Raw genomic sequence first — 18,364 nt, 5'->3', positions numbered from 1 at the left:
GGGCCAGAGGGGGGGGGAGGGGTTCGGGCCCTGAGCTGGGGCCAGAGGGGGGGGAGGGGTTCGGGCCCTGAGCTGGGGCCAGAGGGGGGGGGGAGGGGTTCGGGCCTGAGCTGGGGCCAGAGGGGGGGGGAGGGGTTCGGGCCCTGAGCTGGGGCCAGAGGGGGGGGGAGGGGTTCGGGCCCTGAGCTGGGGCCAGAGGGGGGGGGAGGGGTTCGGGCCCTGAGCTGGGGCCAGAGGGGGGGGGAGGGGTTCGGGCCCTGAGCTGGGCCAGAGGGGGGGGGAGGGGGGGGAGGGGTTCGGGCCCTGAGCTGGGGCCAGAGGGGGGGGGAGGGGTTCGGGCCCTGAGCTGGGGCCGCCCCGGGGGCCAGAGGGGGGGGGGAGGGGTTCGGGCCCTGAGCTGGGGCCGGGGGGGGGGGAGGGGTTCGGGCCCTGAGCTGGGGCCGAGTCTGGGCTCCTCGCCAGGAGCGAGGGGGCTGTTGCTGCACTGAAGCCCCCGGGGCAGGCAGCGTCCTTGCGAACCGGGCCGGCCGCTTCCAGGCGGGGCGGGCGGCGCGCGAAGCAGCCCCGGGGCTGGGGACTGGGCGGCGCCCGGCGCAGGAGCCGCCTCCGTGCTTGGCGGTGGCACACACGCTTCCTGCACCTGCTCTGGGCGTAGCCTCCCTGCGACCACGTCAGGGCCAGCAGAGCTCGGCTCTCCCCGCGGCAGCATGTCGGCCAGGGGGGGCTCCATGCCGCCGCCGCCGCCCAACCCCACCGCCTACTTCCCCGCGCCCAGGATCACGCTGCCCGTCGGCTTGGACATGCTGCGCACCTACTCGGGAGCCTTCATCTGCCTGGAGATTGTGAGTGACTCGGGGAGAGCAGCGCTGCTGGGCACGGGCTCCCCATGGCCGCGCTCTTCAGCCCCGGTCTCCTCTCCGATCCCCTCTTCTCCTCCCCCTTAGCCCCGCACTCCCCGGCTCCCGCTCGCTCCTGCCTTGAGTACCAGCTCCCCGAGCAAATCCCCTTCTCCCGAACCAATCTTGCCTCCGCCGCCGCCGCCGGGCTGCGACGTCAAGTGCCCCCAAGCAGCGGGGCCCGTGTCGCGCCTACCGCGGCGGGCGGTGCCCACCTGCCCCGTCCCCCGTGTGCCGGAGCCCAGGCTGCTGCGAACAGGCGGCGCCGCCGCCCCCACGCTGCTAACCTGCCATTTTGGAGGTGGGAAAGGTGCAGCCGCTGGAGCGGGTGGCGGGAGCGTCGCGAGGTCCCTGCTCCAGGGGCAGGAAAGCGGAGAGCAAGAGCAAGACTCTGCACGCTCCTGCCAGGCACCGTTCCCCGAAGGGGAGGGCAGGAGCGTTGGACTTTATGCAAGGGGCGGGCGGAAGGACGGTCGGTGGGGGGAATGAATGTGTGCGGGGGGGGGACACCACCATTTTGCTTAATCCCCTTTTCCCACCTCAAAGCCCCAGAAGGGGGATCCTGTGCAACATACAACTGTGCTGAAGTAACACCGGAGGTGTTTGTGCTCCTGATTTCCACTCAGATCTGCGTTTTTCATAGCTGTATCTTGGCTCCTATTCCGTTTGATTTACGGGGCAGCAGGCCACCGAACATTGTCTATGTATTTTACACTGTTTTATTTTAATCAAGACAGCCTTGATCCTCCACACGTTTAGATCAGATTCAGAAGTCCAAGGAAGTAAAAATATAGTGTGCTTGTTTTTAGGATCCCTCAAACTCTAGCATGCGTGCTTAACCTTACTGGCATGACCAGGCCCCTTGACTTCAATGGGACTACTCATGTAGGACAACGGTAGGAGTTTGCAGGAGCAGCATCATGATTACTAACGGGTTAGAGGTGAAATGCTGGCCTCATTGAAGTTAATGGCAAACTCCCATGGATTTCAGTCAGTCCAGGATTTCACCCAGAATGTGTTTCTTCTTACAGTCACCGATTTGAATACTGACCGGGGCTCCAATCTTTCAAATGGATCCCTATAGGCCTGCCTTCCCCTCCACGTGCAGCCCTGACTTTTTCCAAAATGACCTCCACGCTGGTCCATGGATCCGCTGGTGTGGATCCTGTTGCAGGACTGGAGCCCAGATCGGCAGTGACCAAAAATGAACTGCTTGATGGATTGGTCAGCTTACGTAACAGGTGCTGACGTTCTCAATTTAGTCTTGGTGTTTCTCTGATACTGGGCCTGCCAAGGATCACAGTGGGTGTTTAAATTAGTAACCTTGCTGCCAGTCTCAGCCGTGGGATGTTACAGAAAAGATTGTGTTGTTACCACCCGTTACACGTCTCTTCTCTGAATAACGTTCTGGGTCTCCAGTGCTATAAAGATGGAGAAAACCTGCTTCCTCACAACAGCTAAAACCCGAAGAGAAACCCTTGAAAGTAACTTTGAAGGTTGATCACACTAATCCATGGGAATGCTGAGTGCATGCTGCCAGTGCGTTTTTACATCGACAGCCTCATTTTATCCACATATGGTTGCATTTTATACTTACTCCAACTCCAGGCAACTTCTTCTGAAAATTAAGTCTGAGGTCCTAGGTTCAGAAGAAACTAGGCAGGCATTATTTTGAAGTTGTACTTCTTGCAGCCTGAAAATTTTATCTCCAAATTTATACTCTGAATGCTGGGAGGGTTGAACTGGAAATGGTAACTCAATATAAATTTGAGCAGTGATCAGTTAATAGATGAGTTTGATTTCAATCAAGTTAAGGCTTTCTGTATTAAAGGAACACATTTCAGGAAGCAAGTATCACTCTTACAGAGATCTGTGTTTATGGTTGAAGTCATTCATTGAGAAGATCAGTGTGCTGCAACTTAAATTTGTAGGAATAAATTCTGCTCCTAATTATATAGCTCTTAATGTGAAAAGAATTTGGCTGATATACTTCATTTATCTGATTTTCATGACTCCGCAGTCCACCAAGGTTATGCTAGTCTTTTATATTTTACTTTTGCTTGTTGCTTTTTACTCTTTTGGGTCTAAACAATAAATTTGGTTTATACATTTATAATTATCTCATATCTGTATCTGCTGGGAGCTAACAAAACTATATATGGCTATAAGATTTAGATTTCAATCTCATTTACATCCTTGGTATACCAGTTGCAACAGATACAGATTTATTTATTTATATTTTAGGATAAATGCATTTTGATAATATTTTCACTTGTCCTGTATTTCCTTCAAAATCAGATTTCAGATGAAACTTCAGAAGCACTTAAGTGATTTAGGAGCCTAAATCCCATTTTCAAAAAGGTTTTACAATCTTGTTTCTCACTGACTCTCAATTACTTAGCCGTTTGAGTAGCTAAGTCACTTTTCAAAAGGGGATTTTTTTGAAAATTTTACCCCAGTGCCAAAAAATTGCACCTGAAAGCTTTAAAAAATAAATAAATAGTTAGTTCAAATCCAGAGGGGCTGGACAAGACTCAGCTTTAAGTCTTTGTTCTCATCATGGTTTTGTTTTTTTCTACAGCTGTTTGGAGCACTTGTCTGGATTTTGATAGCTGCTACTAGAGTTCCACTGCCTCTGCTGCAGGGATGGGTGATGTTTGTGTCAGTGACTGCTTGTTTTTTGTCCATCCTCTTCCTGGGCGTGTTCCTTTTTAGTTATACACATAGAATTGCTGTGGACTGGAACCAGATGGTAAGTTTTTTTTTTTTCCTTGTGGGCATGATTTTATGAGAAAAACAAATTGATCTTACTCTTCATAAGACTCTTAAGGTCTGATCCAAAGCCCATTCAAGTTAATGAAGAAACTCTAATTATTTTTGATGAGCTTTGGATCAGGTCCTTAAATATTAAAGTGGTGAAATGCAATACTGTATCATTCTATTTTATAGTATTGTGAGGCTTTTTGAGTGAGCAATAACAGGCAGAGAAAATATACAAAGAATCAGACCTTAGAATCATAAAATATCCGGGTTAGAAGGGACCTCAGGAGGTCATCTAGTCCAAACCCCTGCTCAAAGCAGGACCAATCCCCAGCTAAATCAACCCTTCCAGGGCTATGACAAGCCTAACCTGAAAAACCTCAAAGAAAGGAGATTCCACCATCTCCTCAGGTAACGCATTCCAGTGCTTCACCACCTTCCTAGTGAAAAAGTTTTTCCTAACATCCAACCTAAACCTCCCCCACTGCAACTTGAGACCATTACTCCTTGTTCTGTCATCTGCTACCACTGAGAACAGTCTAGATCCAACCTCTTTGGAACCCCCTTTCAGGTAGTTGAAAGCAGCTATCAAATCCCCCCTCACTCTTCTCTTCTGCAGACTAAACAATCCCAGTTCCCTCAGCTCTCCTCGTAAGTCATGTGTTCCAGTCCCCTAATCATTTTTGTTACCCTCCGCTGGACACTTTCCAGTTTTTCCATATCCTTCTTGTAGTGTGGGGCCTAAAACTGGACACAGTACTCCAGATGGGGCCTCACCAATGTCGAATAGAGGGGAACGATCATGTCACTCGATCTGTGGCAGTGCCCCTACTTATACAGCCCAAAATGCCATTAACCTTCTTGGCAACAAGGGCACACTGTTGACTCATCTCCAGCTTCTCATCCACTGTAACCCCTAGGTCCTTTTCTGCAGAACTGCTGCCTAGCCATTCGGTCCCTAGTCTGTAGCAGTGCATGGGATTCTTCTGTGCTAAGTGTAGAACTCTGCACTTGTCTTCGTTGAAGCTCATCAGATTTCTTTTGGCCCAATCTTCTAGTTTGTCTAGGTCCTTCTGGATCCTATCCCTACCCTCCAGCGTATGTACCTCTCCTCCCAGTTTAGTGTCATCTGGAAACTTGCTGAGGGTGAAATCCACACCATCTTCCAGATCATTAATGAAGATATTGAACAAAACCAGCCCCAGGACCCACCCTTGGGGCACTCCACTTGATACCGACAGCCAACTAGACATGGAGCCAGTGATTACTACCCATTGAGCCCAACGATCTAGCCAACTTTCTATCCACCTTATGGTCCATTCATCCAGCCCATACTACTTTAACTTGCTGGCAAGAATACTGTGGAAGACCGTGTCAAAAGCTTTGCTAAAGTCAAGGAATAACACGTCCACTGCTTTCCCCTCATTCACAGAGCCAGTTATCTTGTCATAGAAGGCAGTTAGATTAGTCAGGCATGACTTGACCTTGGTGAATCCATTCTGACTGTTCCTGATCACTTTCCTCTCCTCTAAGTGCTTCAGAATTGATTCCTTGGGGACTTGCTCCATGATTTTTCCAGGGACTGAGATGAGGCTGACTGGCTTGTAGTACCCTGGATCCTCCTTCTTCCCTTTTTTAAAGGTGGGCACTACATTAGCCTTTTTGCTGTCATCCGAGAACTCCCCCAATCGCCATGAGTTTTCAAAGATAATGGCCAAAGGCTCTGCAATCACATCCGCCAACTCCTTTAGCACCCTCGAATGCAGCGCATCCGGCCCCATGGACTTGTATTCGTCCAGCTTTTCTAAATAGTCCTGAACCACTTCTTTCTCCACAGAAGGCTGGTCATTTCCTCCCCATGCTGTGCTGCCCAGTGCAGTAGTCTGGGAGCTGACCTTGTTCGTGAAGACAGAGGCAAAAAAAGCATTGAGTACATTAGCTTTTTCCACTTCCACTGTCACTAGCATCTTTATGGTATTAAATGCAGTTATGCCTAATTGCTCAACACCTTCATTAAATAACCTTTCTTCTGTGTGGCTCATTTTTATTACTGGCAATCATACTGCTTTTAGCCAGATTTGTATGTTTCAGTATAAACATCCGTGGTTGTGCATCCCTTGATATCCAAGTATCTGTGGTGAGAGTCCCTAGATCTGTGCAAATCTTGAATCAAAGGTCATAGAACTTCTGAAGTTTGGTGTTTGAAAGATTAAACTTGTGTAATGAGTCCATTAGCAGTGATACTCTGGATTCTGCCCAAACAGACTTTAGCATTGTAGCACCAGTGTTTCACTGTACATACAAACAAAGTACAACTTCAGCTCTTAAATGGAATTAAACCACAAATCAGGTTAAGCTAGTTAATGACTTTTTAATGCTTTATTCACAAAATAAAAGTCATGATCCAGGGATTGTGAGCCGGAAATTGCAGGGGATTTCACAGAGGATTGTTAGTGTTGTTCAGTGGCAGTCACATCAGTTAGTATGCAGGAAAGCACATAAAGCATGTGCATTACTTTTAAGCAAGTGAATAGTGTCATTGGTTTCCATGACACTAATCACAGACAAAGTTCTGCACATTATTAAGTACTTTGCTGGACTGGAGCCATAGTGCTTTTTTGAATGTTCAAAGTACTACACAAACATTCATCCTATAACTCTCCTTGTGAGTATGCATTATACAGTATTGATTTTGCCCTATCAAATGCTTGTTGTTGGCTATTTTTATATCTGGTAGGATAGGGAATTTTGACACCTCTCTGTAATAAACAGAGTGCTGCTGCTGGAACCCCCCTTATGTGAGAAAAATAGTAATTGATACACATCTGTCATGCCGCCCCCTCCCTCGGCCTGGGGAGCCCTGCGGCAGCTCCCCGCCGCCGCCTCCCCAGAGCGCGCTTTTGGCCGCCCCCAACCACTTGGCGCCCTAGGCAACCGCCTAGTTCGCCTAGTGGTTGCACCGGCCCTGTCCTGCTCTATACTGAACCAAATGTTAGGACAAAGACCATAGACTTTATTCTCTACTGCCCTACATATTGTGTAGCCATTTACATCTGCACAAACTAGGTGTAAGCTACCATTCCCTTCTGATCTGGTGGTATTTTCCACACACTTTGCACAAGATTTAAGTGATTATGCAGGGTGTAAGGCAGTGGAGAATTGGGCACCATGCTTTTTTATTTAAAAACCGTAACAGTAAACAGGTTTTGGATCACAGATGTCATGTCCCGTATAGAACCTTACTGTTGATACATATCTTCACTGTAACTATTGCCAGGGAAGTTAGAGTGTGTGGCATCTGGATGGAGGAAATGACAGGTTCTCTTTTGAAAATATCTCTTCTGTGTACAGCTAGGACTAAGCTACTCTCTGAACAGTATCAGAGGGATAGCTGTGTTCGTCTGTATCCACAAAAACAATGAGGAGGCCGGTGGCACCTTAAAGACACTCAGATTTATTTGAGCATCATGAAATAGGGATTATACATTCTAATTCTATAGTATGAGACAATATATTCATGTAATGTTTAAGAAAAGTTTTGTAAATGAATTCCAATAGTTCATGGATTAGGGACCCAATTTTATGGGGTTCCAGAGGCTTCTGTATAGATTATTTAGGTTAATCTTTCTATCTACCCAATGGGACTCAGTGCTCAGTCTAGAAGATACCATCAGAGATGCTTAGTTTTGCAGTTCTCAAACTGTGGATTTGTGTCTCCAGAGATAACATGCTTGTTAACAGCAAAAATGGTTTTAAATACATAAATAAATAATATATAGAGGTGAGAAATAACAGACCTGAACCCAGTTGTCCTTCTGCAAATTTGTGTACAGAGTCAATCCCTTACCTGTCTCTAAATGTGGAAAGTTTCAAAAAGTTCAATGACTAGAAGATTGTTGGGTGCGGAATAGATCTGGACAGGAAGAAAAAGTCTGGAGATAAATGTGAGAAGGGAGGGATAGGCAGTAGAAACAAAAGTGAGACTGTTTGAGCAGCAAATTCCAGAAGTCTTGAGGTATTTCTGAGTGTAGCCTTCATTGATTTGAGATCTACCAATACCATTCTCTCACTAGAAGGGAAAACCTATAATGGCAGCAGGCCGTAAAAGAGACCCAGTTTGGGAATATTTTAATGAAGTTCCTCTCTCTGTGGGTAAGACAGGCATGCGTGCAAAATGCAAACAGTGCCACAAAGAAATGTAAGGCCTGGTTGCCCAAATGAAACAACATCTTGAGAAGTGTTCCTTCTCAGGAGGAAGCTGCACTGAAGATGATGAAAGGAACATGTCTGAACATGCAGGATCTTCAGGTTGGTAAACTTTTTTTATTTCATACTTCTTTCTTAAGGACTGCCTGTCTTCCTTCTGGACTGTTCTTGAATTCTCATGTTTGAGCAAAAAATATAGTTGTTACTTTATGATACTATCATTTTAGATGCAGTTGTGATAAAAAATAAATAGCTGAAATAGGCAGATCTTCCCTTCACAATTTCACCTTTAAAGTAGTACTGGGTGTCAGTGAATGCAATGAGTAATACTAAATGATCAGTATGGTAATAATAATTAAATAACTGCATTGATTTATTTTGTGTAGGAGAATCCATCCTCAACATACAGGATTCTGAAGACTATCCACCTTCAAGATCACCATCATTTTCTATAGTTTCAGAGTTATCTGCCAATGATCATGTTTCAGTCACATCATGTATGTCACATAGCCACGGTAGCAAAAAAAAAAACAAAAACTCCATCATCCAGAAACAACCATATATAAATTTGTGATAAGAACCAGAAGATTAAAAAAAAGAGGTAATTGATGAAAAAATTGCCCTGTTTGTTTATGCAACAGACTCTCCTTTCCGTACGATTGAGAACCCACGCTTCATTAATATGGTTCAGTCAGTAAGACCAGGATACAGTCCACCCAACAGAGCAGATGTCATAGGCAAATTGCTGGATAAAGTGTATGAAAGAGAAATTGAGCTGTGTGCGAACAGTCTAGAGGGTAAAATTGTTAACCTGAGTCTTGATGGGTGGAGCAATGTGCACAATGGTTCTGTTGTATGTGCTTGTGTGATAACAGAAGAAGGGAATGTCTTCCTTACAGAAACAATTGATACATCAGGAAATGCACACACAGCAGAATACTTATAAGAAGTAGCAGTAAAAGCTATAACAAACTGTGAAAAAAAATTCAAATGTCTAGTTCGCAGCTTGGCCACAGACAATGCTGCAAATGTATCCAAGATGAGAAGAAATTATTTAGAATAGAGTGAAGAGAGTTTCCAAGATGCTAATATACGGTTGCAGTGCTCATTTGATGCACCTCCTAGCCAAAGACTTCAGTGTTCCAGAAATAAAGGCTAATGTTGTTGAAATTCCGTAACAACCACTTTGCAGCAGCTGCTCTGAAAAAAGTGGGAGGAACCAAGCTAACTCTCCTACAAGACATGTGATGGAACTCAGCAGTGGACTGTTTTGAGCACTATATCAAGAACTGGCCTAATCTGATGACAGTTTATGAACAAAATCATGAAAAAATAGATGGCACTGTCACAGCCAAAGTTCTCAACACTGGGCTAAGAGAAATACTGAACACATGCTGAGTACCCTGAAGCCTATTTCTGTAGCCTTGAACAAAATGCAGGGAAATAGCTGTTTATTGCTGACGCTGTTGAAATTTGGAAGGAACTGAGTGAGATCTTAAAAAGAGAAATGTGCAATGACAGAGTTAAATTACAAGCGTTAAAAAAAAAAATGAATGGGACAAGCACTATGTCCAGCTCATTTTCTTGCAAATATTCTCAATACTTGGTACCAGGGTCAAACCTTAACTGCTGAAGATGAGAAGTTGGCTATGACATGGACATCCAGCAATCATCCCTCCATAATGCCAACTATAATAAACTTCAGAGCTAAGGGTGAACCATTCGAGAAATATATGTTTGCTGATGATGTTTTAAAGAAAATCACAGCAGTGAACTGGTGGAAGTCACTTAAGCACTTGGATTCAGAGACTGTTGAAGCGATAATCTCACTTTTAACAGCAGTAGCTTCTTCTGCCAGTATAGAAAGAATATTGTCTTACTTTGGACTAATTCATTCCAAATTGAGAAATCGTTTTGGACCTGAAAAAGCAGGAAAGCTTTTTTCTTTTCGAGATTATGAAAAAACAGGAAAATGAAGGTGAAGACGACTGAATTAGCTGCAGAAGCCAATATTTTAAGTTTCTCATGTTGACCTGGCTGACAGAGTTTAATTTTTGTTGTTGGTTTTTTAAATATTTCATTTAACTATTTTAGTTAAAAACAATTTTAACATAAACAAACCTGATTTTAAAAAACTTTAATGTTTAACTAAATTCAAAAATTCATATGCTTGTTTTGTTAAAATATTATATGTTTGATGTTGAAGAAAAAAATCCAGAATACAGAACATCATTGTTTTAGTTTAAATAAATCAATTTAAATATCTGTCTGGTGATGTTCTCCTCCTAATACAGGCATGGCAAGAAAATCCTCCAGATATTAATGATTAATCTGTTGAATTGGAGATAGTTCACCTCCCACTGACTTCATAAATATATGCTTCAGTTACCTTTGGTAAATGAAATAACCAAACAATCATTCATTTTCTGATACAGCTGTAAAACTAATCTGAAAAGTTTTTAAAATAAATCACTTAAAAATGTATAGTGTATAGAAATTAAAACTAACACTTAAAACACCTCTTTAAATGAATGTAAATAGCAAATGTTTGTATACACAAATGTGCACAATATAGTGTGCGTGAGAGAAGAGTAATAGGATGTGCTTTGTGTTTTTACTCTAAATATGATATGCATCATACTACTTTTAAATAGTGGTTCTTGTTGCTTTTTTAGTAACAAAGTTGCTGGGTTGTTATAGCTGTTATTGCAAATGTGCCTTAAAACATGGCAACATAATTGCTGACCTAGATCACTTAAGAGGTCAAGCTATACAGTATTTTAAAGGTGTGGGTATTGTTGTTTTCATTTTTATAGTATTATACAGTAACATAACTGAGTAGTATCACCCTGTATACTTTTTTAGGATATAAAGATTAAAAAGTTTCTTACTATGGTGTGTTTCATTGTAATATGACTACACTCTGATGCCATTAATTTTAGATGAATGACCTGCAAGTCTTCTATATGGCACCTTTAAGATTGCTTTTTGTTTGCATTTTGTTTGCACTGAAACTTAGAGATTAGTTAGGAAGAATGCAAATATCCAGTCAGTTACAACATAGACTAATTCTGTCACTTTCTTTTCAGGATTTTCTTTTCCATGCAGCTACTTTTGTCTTTTATTTTGGAGCCTTTTTATTGCAAGCAGCAACAACATCTCTACATAATTATCAACTTCTATCAAATGACAGTATGTTGCTAAGCAATCGAGACTATAACATAAGCATAGCAGCCTCAGTAAGTATTTCATAGATATACATCAAGAGATGGAAATCTGTTTTAACCCTTTTTAGCTACCCAACCAATCTAATGGCTAACTGGAATGTAAACTTTTCAGGGAAGAGACTGTCTGTTTTTGTGTGTTACACAGCACTGAATATTCACGTATTGATAATTTAATTTTTTTATTTCTCTCCCGCCCCAACAAGTTACTGTGTGGTAGGTTTCAGAATAGCAGCCGTGTTAGGTATTTGCTACACTACAGAATAATGTTCTTTATATATGATCATAAGGGAACATTTAGAGTGAGGCATACTAGTCGGTGGAAGTGAAGGCTCAATTATTAATTGTTTTCCTTTGCATTTGAACAATGCTGCCTCTTCCATAGATGTGTGCCAATGGGTTTAGCACAAGGGATTGGAAGTACTGTCTTAGTTTTTACACCTTCTAACAGTGTCTTGTATAGATCATAGGATCATATACATTTATTTAAGCTTATTAAAAACCTCTGTAGGTGTCCATCACAAAAATTAAAATACACAATACAAAAATGATAAAGGACTGCTCAACCCACCTAGACATATCTACCAGCTGATATGAAGATAAAACAAATAAATAGCTCCAGTGCTCAGCCCATTCTCTCTGAAAGACAAAAAAAATTACGGATGAGCTTTGCAGCTTGACAGATGCAGGCTGCAGTGGGTCTAGATGTGAAGAATTAGTTTCAAAGTCTAGGAAGCTCACTGAGATTCCTCTACAAGCAGCATCCTCCCAGTTATAACAAGGCAGCTCCAACTGATCCTGGCTATGGCAGTATGGCATGGGAATAGAGATTAACCATGTCCCAAATTGGTCAGGTCTGTTTAATAGGTCAGCTTACTGAATTCTACCCAGAAACTTATGAGGAGCCAGTGTAGCTCCTAGAGCACTGCTGTAATGCTTGTGTGATGCAAAGTTCCACTTAGTATGCAAAATTCCTGCCTTTCGCATAGTTTGGCTGTAGTGGGTTGGGGGGTCTTGTGAAGCTCCCCATTGGGCTGTTCCAGGTTGTAGGTAGGGAAGAAGCTCCAGTCTCTAGGCCCCACACAGCGCTCATGGGATGTGGGGAAGACGAGCCAAACAGAAGAGCTCTGACCCCTAGCTCCTTCACAGCTGTTCCCCAAGTGTCTTAATTAAAACTTAGTATGTCTGAAAATAATTATCATCTTGTCACAAGTTCATTTTTGCTGCCATTAACCAAGAAAATGTTAAATAAAGACTGCATAGAGAAAACAGAAAAATTAAAGCCTTGCTCAATATCTGTTGTCAAGACAATGACTTTCCAGCTGTTTATATTATAGATGAAAGCATGTGTGTAGGTTCTTTTTAAAAAAGTAATAGTCCCAGCAATTATTACCATCAGTTTTCCAAACATTCATTATCTCATTCAAAGCATGTTTAGTATGGGTAGGATGTAATAATCTAAGTGACTCCCAGTAGAGAGAGGGAGAGGCAGCTCTCCATCATTCTGAACTGGAACACATTAGAAAGTGTTTCAATTTAATAAATCCCTTTCTAGTTTCCATCCTCCCTAGTTCTTCACAAATGCATTCGTAGAGCCATCTAGTATAACTTCTAGGATGGACACAAACATAGATTTCACCTTACGATTCCTCCAGCGAAACAACTTGTGATTAAGCTATAACACTTCTTACAGAAAGACATCCATCCGGTCCTTATTTAAAGACCGTAAGTGCTAGAAACTTTACAAGAACCCTTGGTAACTTATTCCAGTGGCTGATTATCTTCAATGATTTCCCCCCCTCTCCCCCCCCAAAAAAGTGCTCATTTCTTCATTTCTACAAGTAAATAATAAATGTTGATACCATATTGTTTTAGTGGTAGCTTTCTCCTCAGTTTATGTTTGCTGGAGTCAGATGCATTAATTTGAAGATGAATGAAATTAAATACTAATACAAACAAAAGCCAAATGACTGTGTTCATCCTTGATAATGAGAATAAACTTGATTACAAGGTATAAAAATAAGTATTTAAGAGGGTTTCACCAGGACCTAAGTAAAAGACCTACTTTAGTTACAGAGTAGCAAAGTGATGTCAGGATTTGATGCTTTTGACAAAATGTTGTCAAAGCAATAGCACATAAGTTCTCAACCTCAGGGTCATGATAGGATCTCAGGGGGTCACAACCAATCTTCATTATGGCTTTCTGGCTAACTGGGGGGGAGGGAGAGGGATTCTGAAGCTTCCTTGTAAAATGTGGTTATGGGAAAAGTAAAAGTAAAAGAGCAGTAATAGAAATCTCATATGTGATTCATCTCGTTTTCTTCTGCAGATTTTTGCCTTTGCAACAACCATTTGTTATGGTTGTAGCACAGCCCTTGCTTTAAGAAGATGGAAACTATAGCACTTGAAGAGGTTAATGGTTCAGCATTCTAGTTTAGTTTGTGTAATTGTGTATAAGATCAAATTAAATGCCACTTGTCTTTCAAACTATAACGGAATTCCAAAAGGCTTTTATGTATAAATTCTATTTTAAAAATGCAGATAAGCTCATATCAGAATTACTTTAATTGAAATAATCTGTGATTGTTTTTTTACTTTTATTATATGCTAATTAGAAGCATTATTCTACTATCTATATAGTATTATACAGTTTAGTGAGAAATAGATGCATCATTAGCAGACAACTGAATTTTGGTGCTAAACAATTAGGAGAGAGGAAGTGGAAGGTAAACAAACATGTTATATGCACAGGCAGCTACAAGTTGCAATGCTTACGGTTACTTATTATTAAAAGCCCCACTTCTGCCATAAGCTCCAAGTAGGCAGAATCCTGGGTCTCTGCACAGATTCAAGCATCTGCCACACAGTGCTCCTTGCAGGATGAGGGCCTACCTTGACTTTTGTGAGATTACCTTAATATTTTTAAAAGCAAAACTTAAAGAAAAACTATTTTAGTTTCCTTCCAGTACAATCTTGTGAAATACTTTACAGTATTTCTGGCAGTGATGATCTGATCTTTTCTATAATTGTGTTGTATTCCTTAGTAAATACAAATTGTTTAGTACTATTGTTCTGTAGTTTCCTATATTCACAGATTTAGTTCTGTCAAGTCTGTTTATATTGCAAAATGTAAACAGTGTGTTTGTGTTGTGTATATCTGGTATGTTTTGGTTTAAAACAAAGTATTTGAACTGTTTCACCTTGTTGTGGGTACGGTTTTTACTTCATGTGCTGCATTATTTGTTTACTGTATGAGTCAATATCATTTGAATGGAGTATTACAGAATGTTGAATTCTCTCTGATCTACATTTTTGCAGTGGTATATTTGTTGCATCCTAAAGTCCCAATCTTGCAAAGGAATCTTTACAGGAATCTTTGAAGGAAGATCCTTCAGCAGAGTCTTGCTGAAGTCAAAAAGAAAAGGAGTACTTGTGGCACCTTAGAGACTAACAAATTTATTAGAGCATAAGCTTTCGTGAGCTACAGCTCACTTCATCGGATGCATTTGGTGGAAAAAACAGAGGAGAGATTCATATACACACACAGAGAACATGAAACAATGGGTTTATCATACACACTGTAAGGAGAGTGATCACTTAAGATAAGCCATCACCAGCAGCAGGGGGGGGAAAGGAGGAAAACCTTTCATGGTGACAAGCAAGGTAGGCTAATTCCAGCAGTTAACAAGAATATCAGAGGAACAGTGGGGGGTGGAGTGGGGGGGAGAAATACCATGGGGAAATAATTTTACTTTGTGTAATGACTCATCCATTCCCAGTCTCTATTCAAGCCTAAGTTAATTGTATCCAGTTTGCAAATTAATTCCAATTCAGCAGTCTCTCGTTGGAGTCTGTTTTTGAAGCTTTTTTGTTGAAGGATAGCCACTCTTAGGTCTGTGATCGAGTGACCAGAGAGATTGAAGTGTTCTCCAACTGGTTTTTGAATGTTATAATTCTTGACGTCTGATTTGTGTCCATTCATTCTTTTACGTAGAGACTGTCCAGTTTGGCCAATGTACATGGCAGAGGGGCATTGCTGGCACATGATGGCATATATCACATTGGTAGATGCGCAGGTGAACGAGCCTCTGATAGTGTGGCTGATGTGATTTTTGTTCAATATCTTCATAAATGATCTGGAGGATGGTGTGGATTGCACTCTCAGCAAATTTGCGGATGATACTAAACTGGGAGGAGTGGTAGATACGCTGGAGGGGAGGGATAGGATACAGAAGGACCTAGACAAATTGGAAGATTGGGCCAAAAGAAATCTAATGAGGTTCAATAAGGATAAGTGCAGGGTCCTGCACTTAGGATGGAAGAATCCAATGCACCGCTACAGACTAGGGACCGAATGGCTCGGCAGCAGTTCTGCGGAAAAGGACCTAGGGGTGACAGTTGACGAGAAGCTGGATATGAGTCAGCAGTGTGCCCTTGTTGCCAAGAAGGCCAATGGCATTTTGGGATGTATAAGTAGGGGCATAGCGAGCAGATCGAGGGACGTGATCGTTCCCCTCTATTCGACACTGGTGAGGCCTCATCTAGAGTACTGTGTCCAGTTTTGGGCCCCACACTACAAGAAGGATGTGGATAAATTGGAAAGAGTACAGCGAAGGGCAACAAAAATGATTAGGGGTCTAGAGCACATGACTTACGAGGAGAGGCTGAGGGAGCTGGGATTGTTTAGTCTGCAGAAGAGAAGAATGAGGGGGGATTTGATAGCTGCTTTCAACTACCTGAAAGGGGGTTTCAAAGAGGATGGCTCTAGACTGTTCTCAATGGTAGCAGATGACAGAACGAGGAGTAATGGTCTCAAGTTGCAATGGGGGAGTTTTAGATTGGATATTAGGAAAAACTTTTTCACTAAGAGGGTGGTGAAACACTGGAATGCGTTACCTAGGGAGGTGGTAGAATCTCCTTCCTTAGAGGTTTTTAAGGTCAGGCTTGACAAAGCCCTGGCTAGGATGATTTAACTGGGACTTGGTCCTGCTTTGAGCAGGGGGTTGGACTAGATGACCTTCTGGGGTCCCTTCCAACCCTGATATTCTATGATTCTATGATTCTATGATTAGGCCCTATGATGGTATCCCCCGAATAGATATGGGGACAGAGTTGGCAACGGGCTTTGTTGCAAGAATAGGTTCCTGGGTTAGTGGTTCTGTTGTGTGGTGTGTGGTTGCTGGCGAGTATTTGCTTCATATTGGGGGGCTGTCTGTAAGCAAGGACTGGCCTGTCTCCCAAGATCTGTGAGAGTGATGGGTCGTCCTTCAGGATAGGTTGTAGATCCTTGATGATGCGTTGGAGAGGTTTTAGTTGGGGGCTGAAGGTGATGGCTAGTGGCGTTCTGTTATTTTCTTTATTGGGCCTGTCCTGTAGTAGGTGACTTCTGGGTACTCTTCTGGCTCTGTCAATCTGTTTCTTCACTTCAGCCGGTGGGTATTGTAGTTGTAGGAATGCATGATAGAGATCTCGTAGGTGTTTGTCTCTGTCTGAGGGGTTGGAGCAAATGTGGTTATATCGTAGAGCTTGGCTGTAGACAATGGATCGAGTGGTATGATCTGGATGAAAGCTAGAGGCATGTAGGTAGGAATAGCGGTCAGTAGGACACGGCTGCTACTCTGAAACCTTGCTGAAGTCAGTAGGACACCATTGGAGCATAAGGATCCACCCAGATAGATGCTTTTGCAGGAATGTTGAAGTCTGATCAAGTTTGCTTTGAATATCCCAGTTATATAATGAAATACATGAGGTATAAATGCACCAAACTCAACTTAACAAACGAGTTATACCATATCACTTCCCTCCCCCATTATCACTATTTAACAGATTTAAAAAAAAAAATTAATAACTTTAGTTCTTGCAAAAGTGCCAAAGTGTTAACCTCAGAGACTGAAGACCCCTTGTCATCAATAGAAAAGCAACAATGTAAGCTTCTTTACAATGCCCTCCTTGCATTTGTTCTGTAGAGACCACTTGCAAGTGGACAGGGCAGTACACCTTCTTGCCTACTCAGGCCTGGTCTATACCTAGAACTTAGATTCATCTAGCTACATCACTCAGGGCTGTAAATTTACTCCCTCTGGAGTATAGTTAGGTCGACCTAACCCCCATTGTAGACGCAGCTAAGTCAAAAGAAGAATTCTTCTGTCAAACTAGCTGCCACCTCTTGGAGAGGTGGATTACCTACATTGATGGAAAACCCTCTTCCATCGATATAGGAAGTATCTATGTCATAGGCGGACTGTGGGCCAAATCCAGATCACCAGATGCTTTTGAACAGATGGCAAAATATTTGTATTTACTTATTATCATTATTGTTGCCTTTTTTTATTACTTTCTCTGGAATCTGGACCTTGACTCTACCTTGACCAAGAAATTTGGACCTTGATAAAAAAATTGACTACCTCTGGTCTACACTATAGCTTCAGTAGCAGTGCCATTGTAATGCACACATGGCCTCAGTCTCAGCATGCCAACAATGGTGCGAGTTGCAGTGAAGATACATGAGGATCTCTGCTGGGAGCCTAATTCATTTCACATGTGCAACTAAGTCACTGTCAGTGGTGGCCTGGGGCAATTTCATATCAATTAACTGGAAATGAATTGCACCTTCTCAATGCCCTGAGTCATTTAACTCTCCAGAACTATTGTAATAAGTTGATTTGGTATATTTCATTTTCTGAAAATGTCTGTCTTCCTCCCTCTTTGCACTGGCTGAATCTTCAACTCTTTACTCTCATCCAACCTGTATTGTGATTTTAAATTTTGTCTCATGCAATATGGCACAAAACAAAACACTGGATTTCATATTGTATAAAATATCTTTACACTGGAGCGTACAGACGAAAGGGATTTCTCCCCATGATATAACAGTGACTTACACTCAGCTGCGTTAAATACTTTAATCCAGTGTATTTGATACTGTGGTGACTGACAGATTTTCATCAGTTGAATATTAGTACAAAGAATAGAAATCTCAGATATTTGATTAAATTGATGCTAGATTTATTAAAAGAATAAGAATTCTTCAGAGGGTACATACACAAAATTCACAACACTTGTAACCGTATTATGTGGAACAGAGAATAAAATGGTGAAACAGTAAGCCTTGGACTGTATGAAAGATGACACTGACTCTAGGGGGAGAGGACAGTGAAGATAAACATGGTGATAGGGGGAAAGAACCACACTTGACAGATGCTAGTCAGGTCCCTTAATGCACCAGTGGAAGGTTCTCATACCACTGCAATGTGTGGGGTATTAGAACCTGTTTAGTGT

General features: G+C 42.3%; 1 protein-coding gene across 1 annotated transcript; it reads left to right on the top strand.

The window, feature by feature from the left end:
• Window positions 1-543: 543 nt before the first annotated feature.
• Window positions 544-14,282, top strand: MAL2 (mal, T cell differentiation protein 2). Its single transcript, XM_038390997.2, has 4 exons — window positions 544-842; window positions 3,478-3,648; window positions 10,952-11,101; window positions 13,416-14,282. Exons 1-4 carry the CDS (start codon window positions 708-710, stop codon window positions 13,485-13,487), a joined length of 528 nt encoding a protein of 175 aa, XP_038246925.1. The 5' UTR covers window positions 544-707; the 3' UTR covers window positions 13,488-14,282.
• Window positions 14,283-18,364: the final 4,082 nt, after the last annotated feature.

The sequence above is a fragment of the Dermochelys coriacea genome, chromosome 2 (genome assembly GCF_009764565.3).
Source record: "Dermochelys coriacea isolate rDerCor1 chromosome 2, rDerCor1.pri.v4, whole genome shotgun sequence".
NCBI classification, from domain to species: Eukaryota; Metazoa; Chordata; order Testudines; family Dermochelyidae; genus Dermochelys; species Dermochelys coriacea.
Note: the sequence above shows the minus strand (reverse complement) of the source record. Positions and strands in the feature narration are given on the sequence as shown.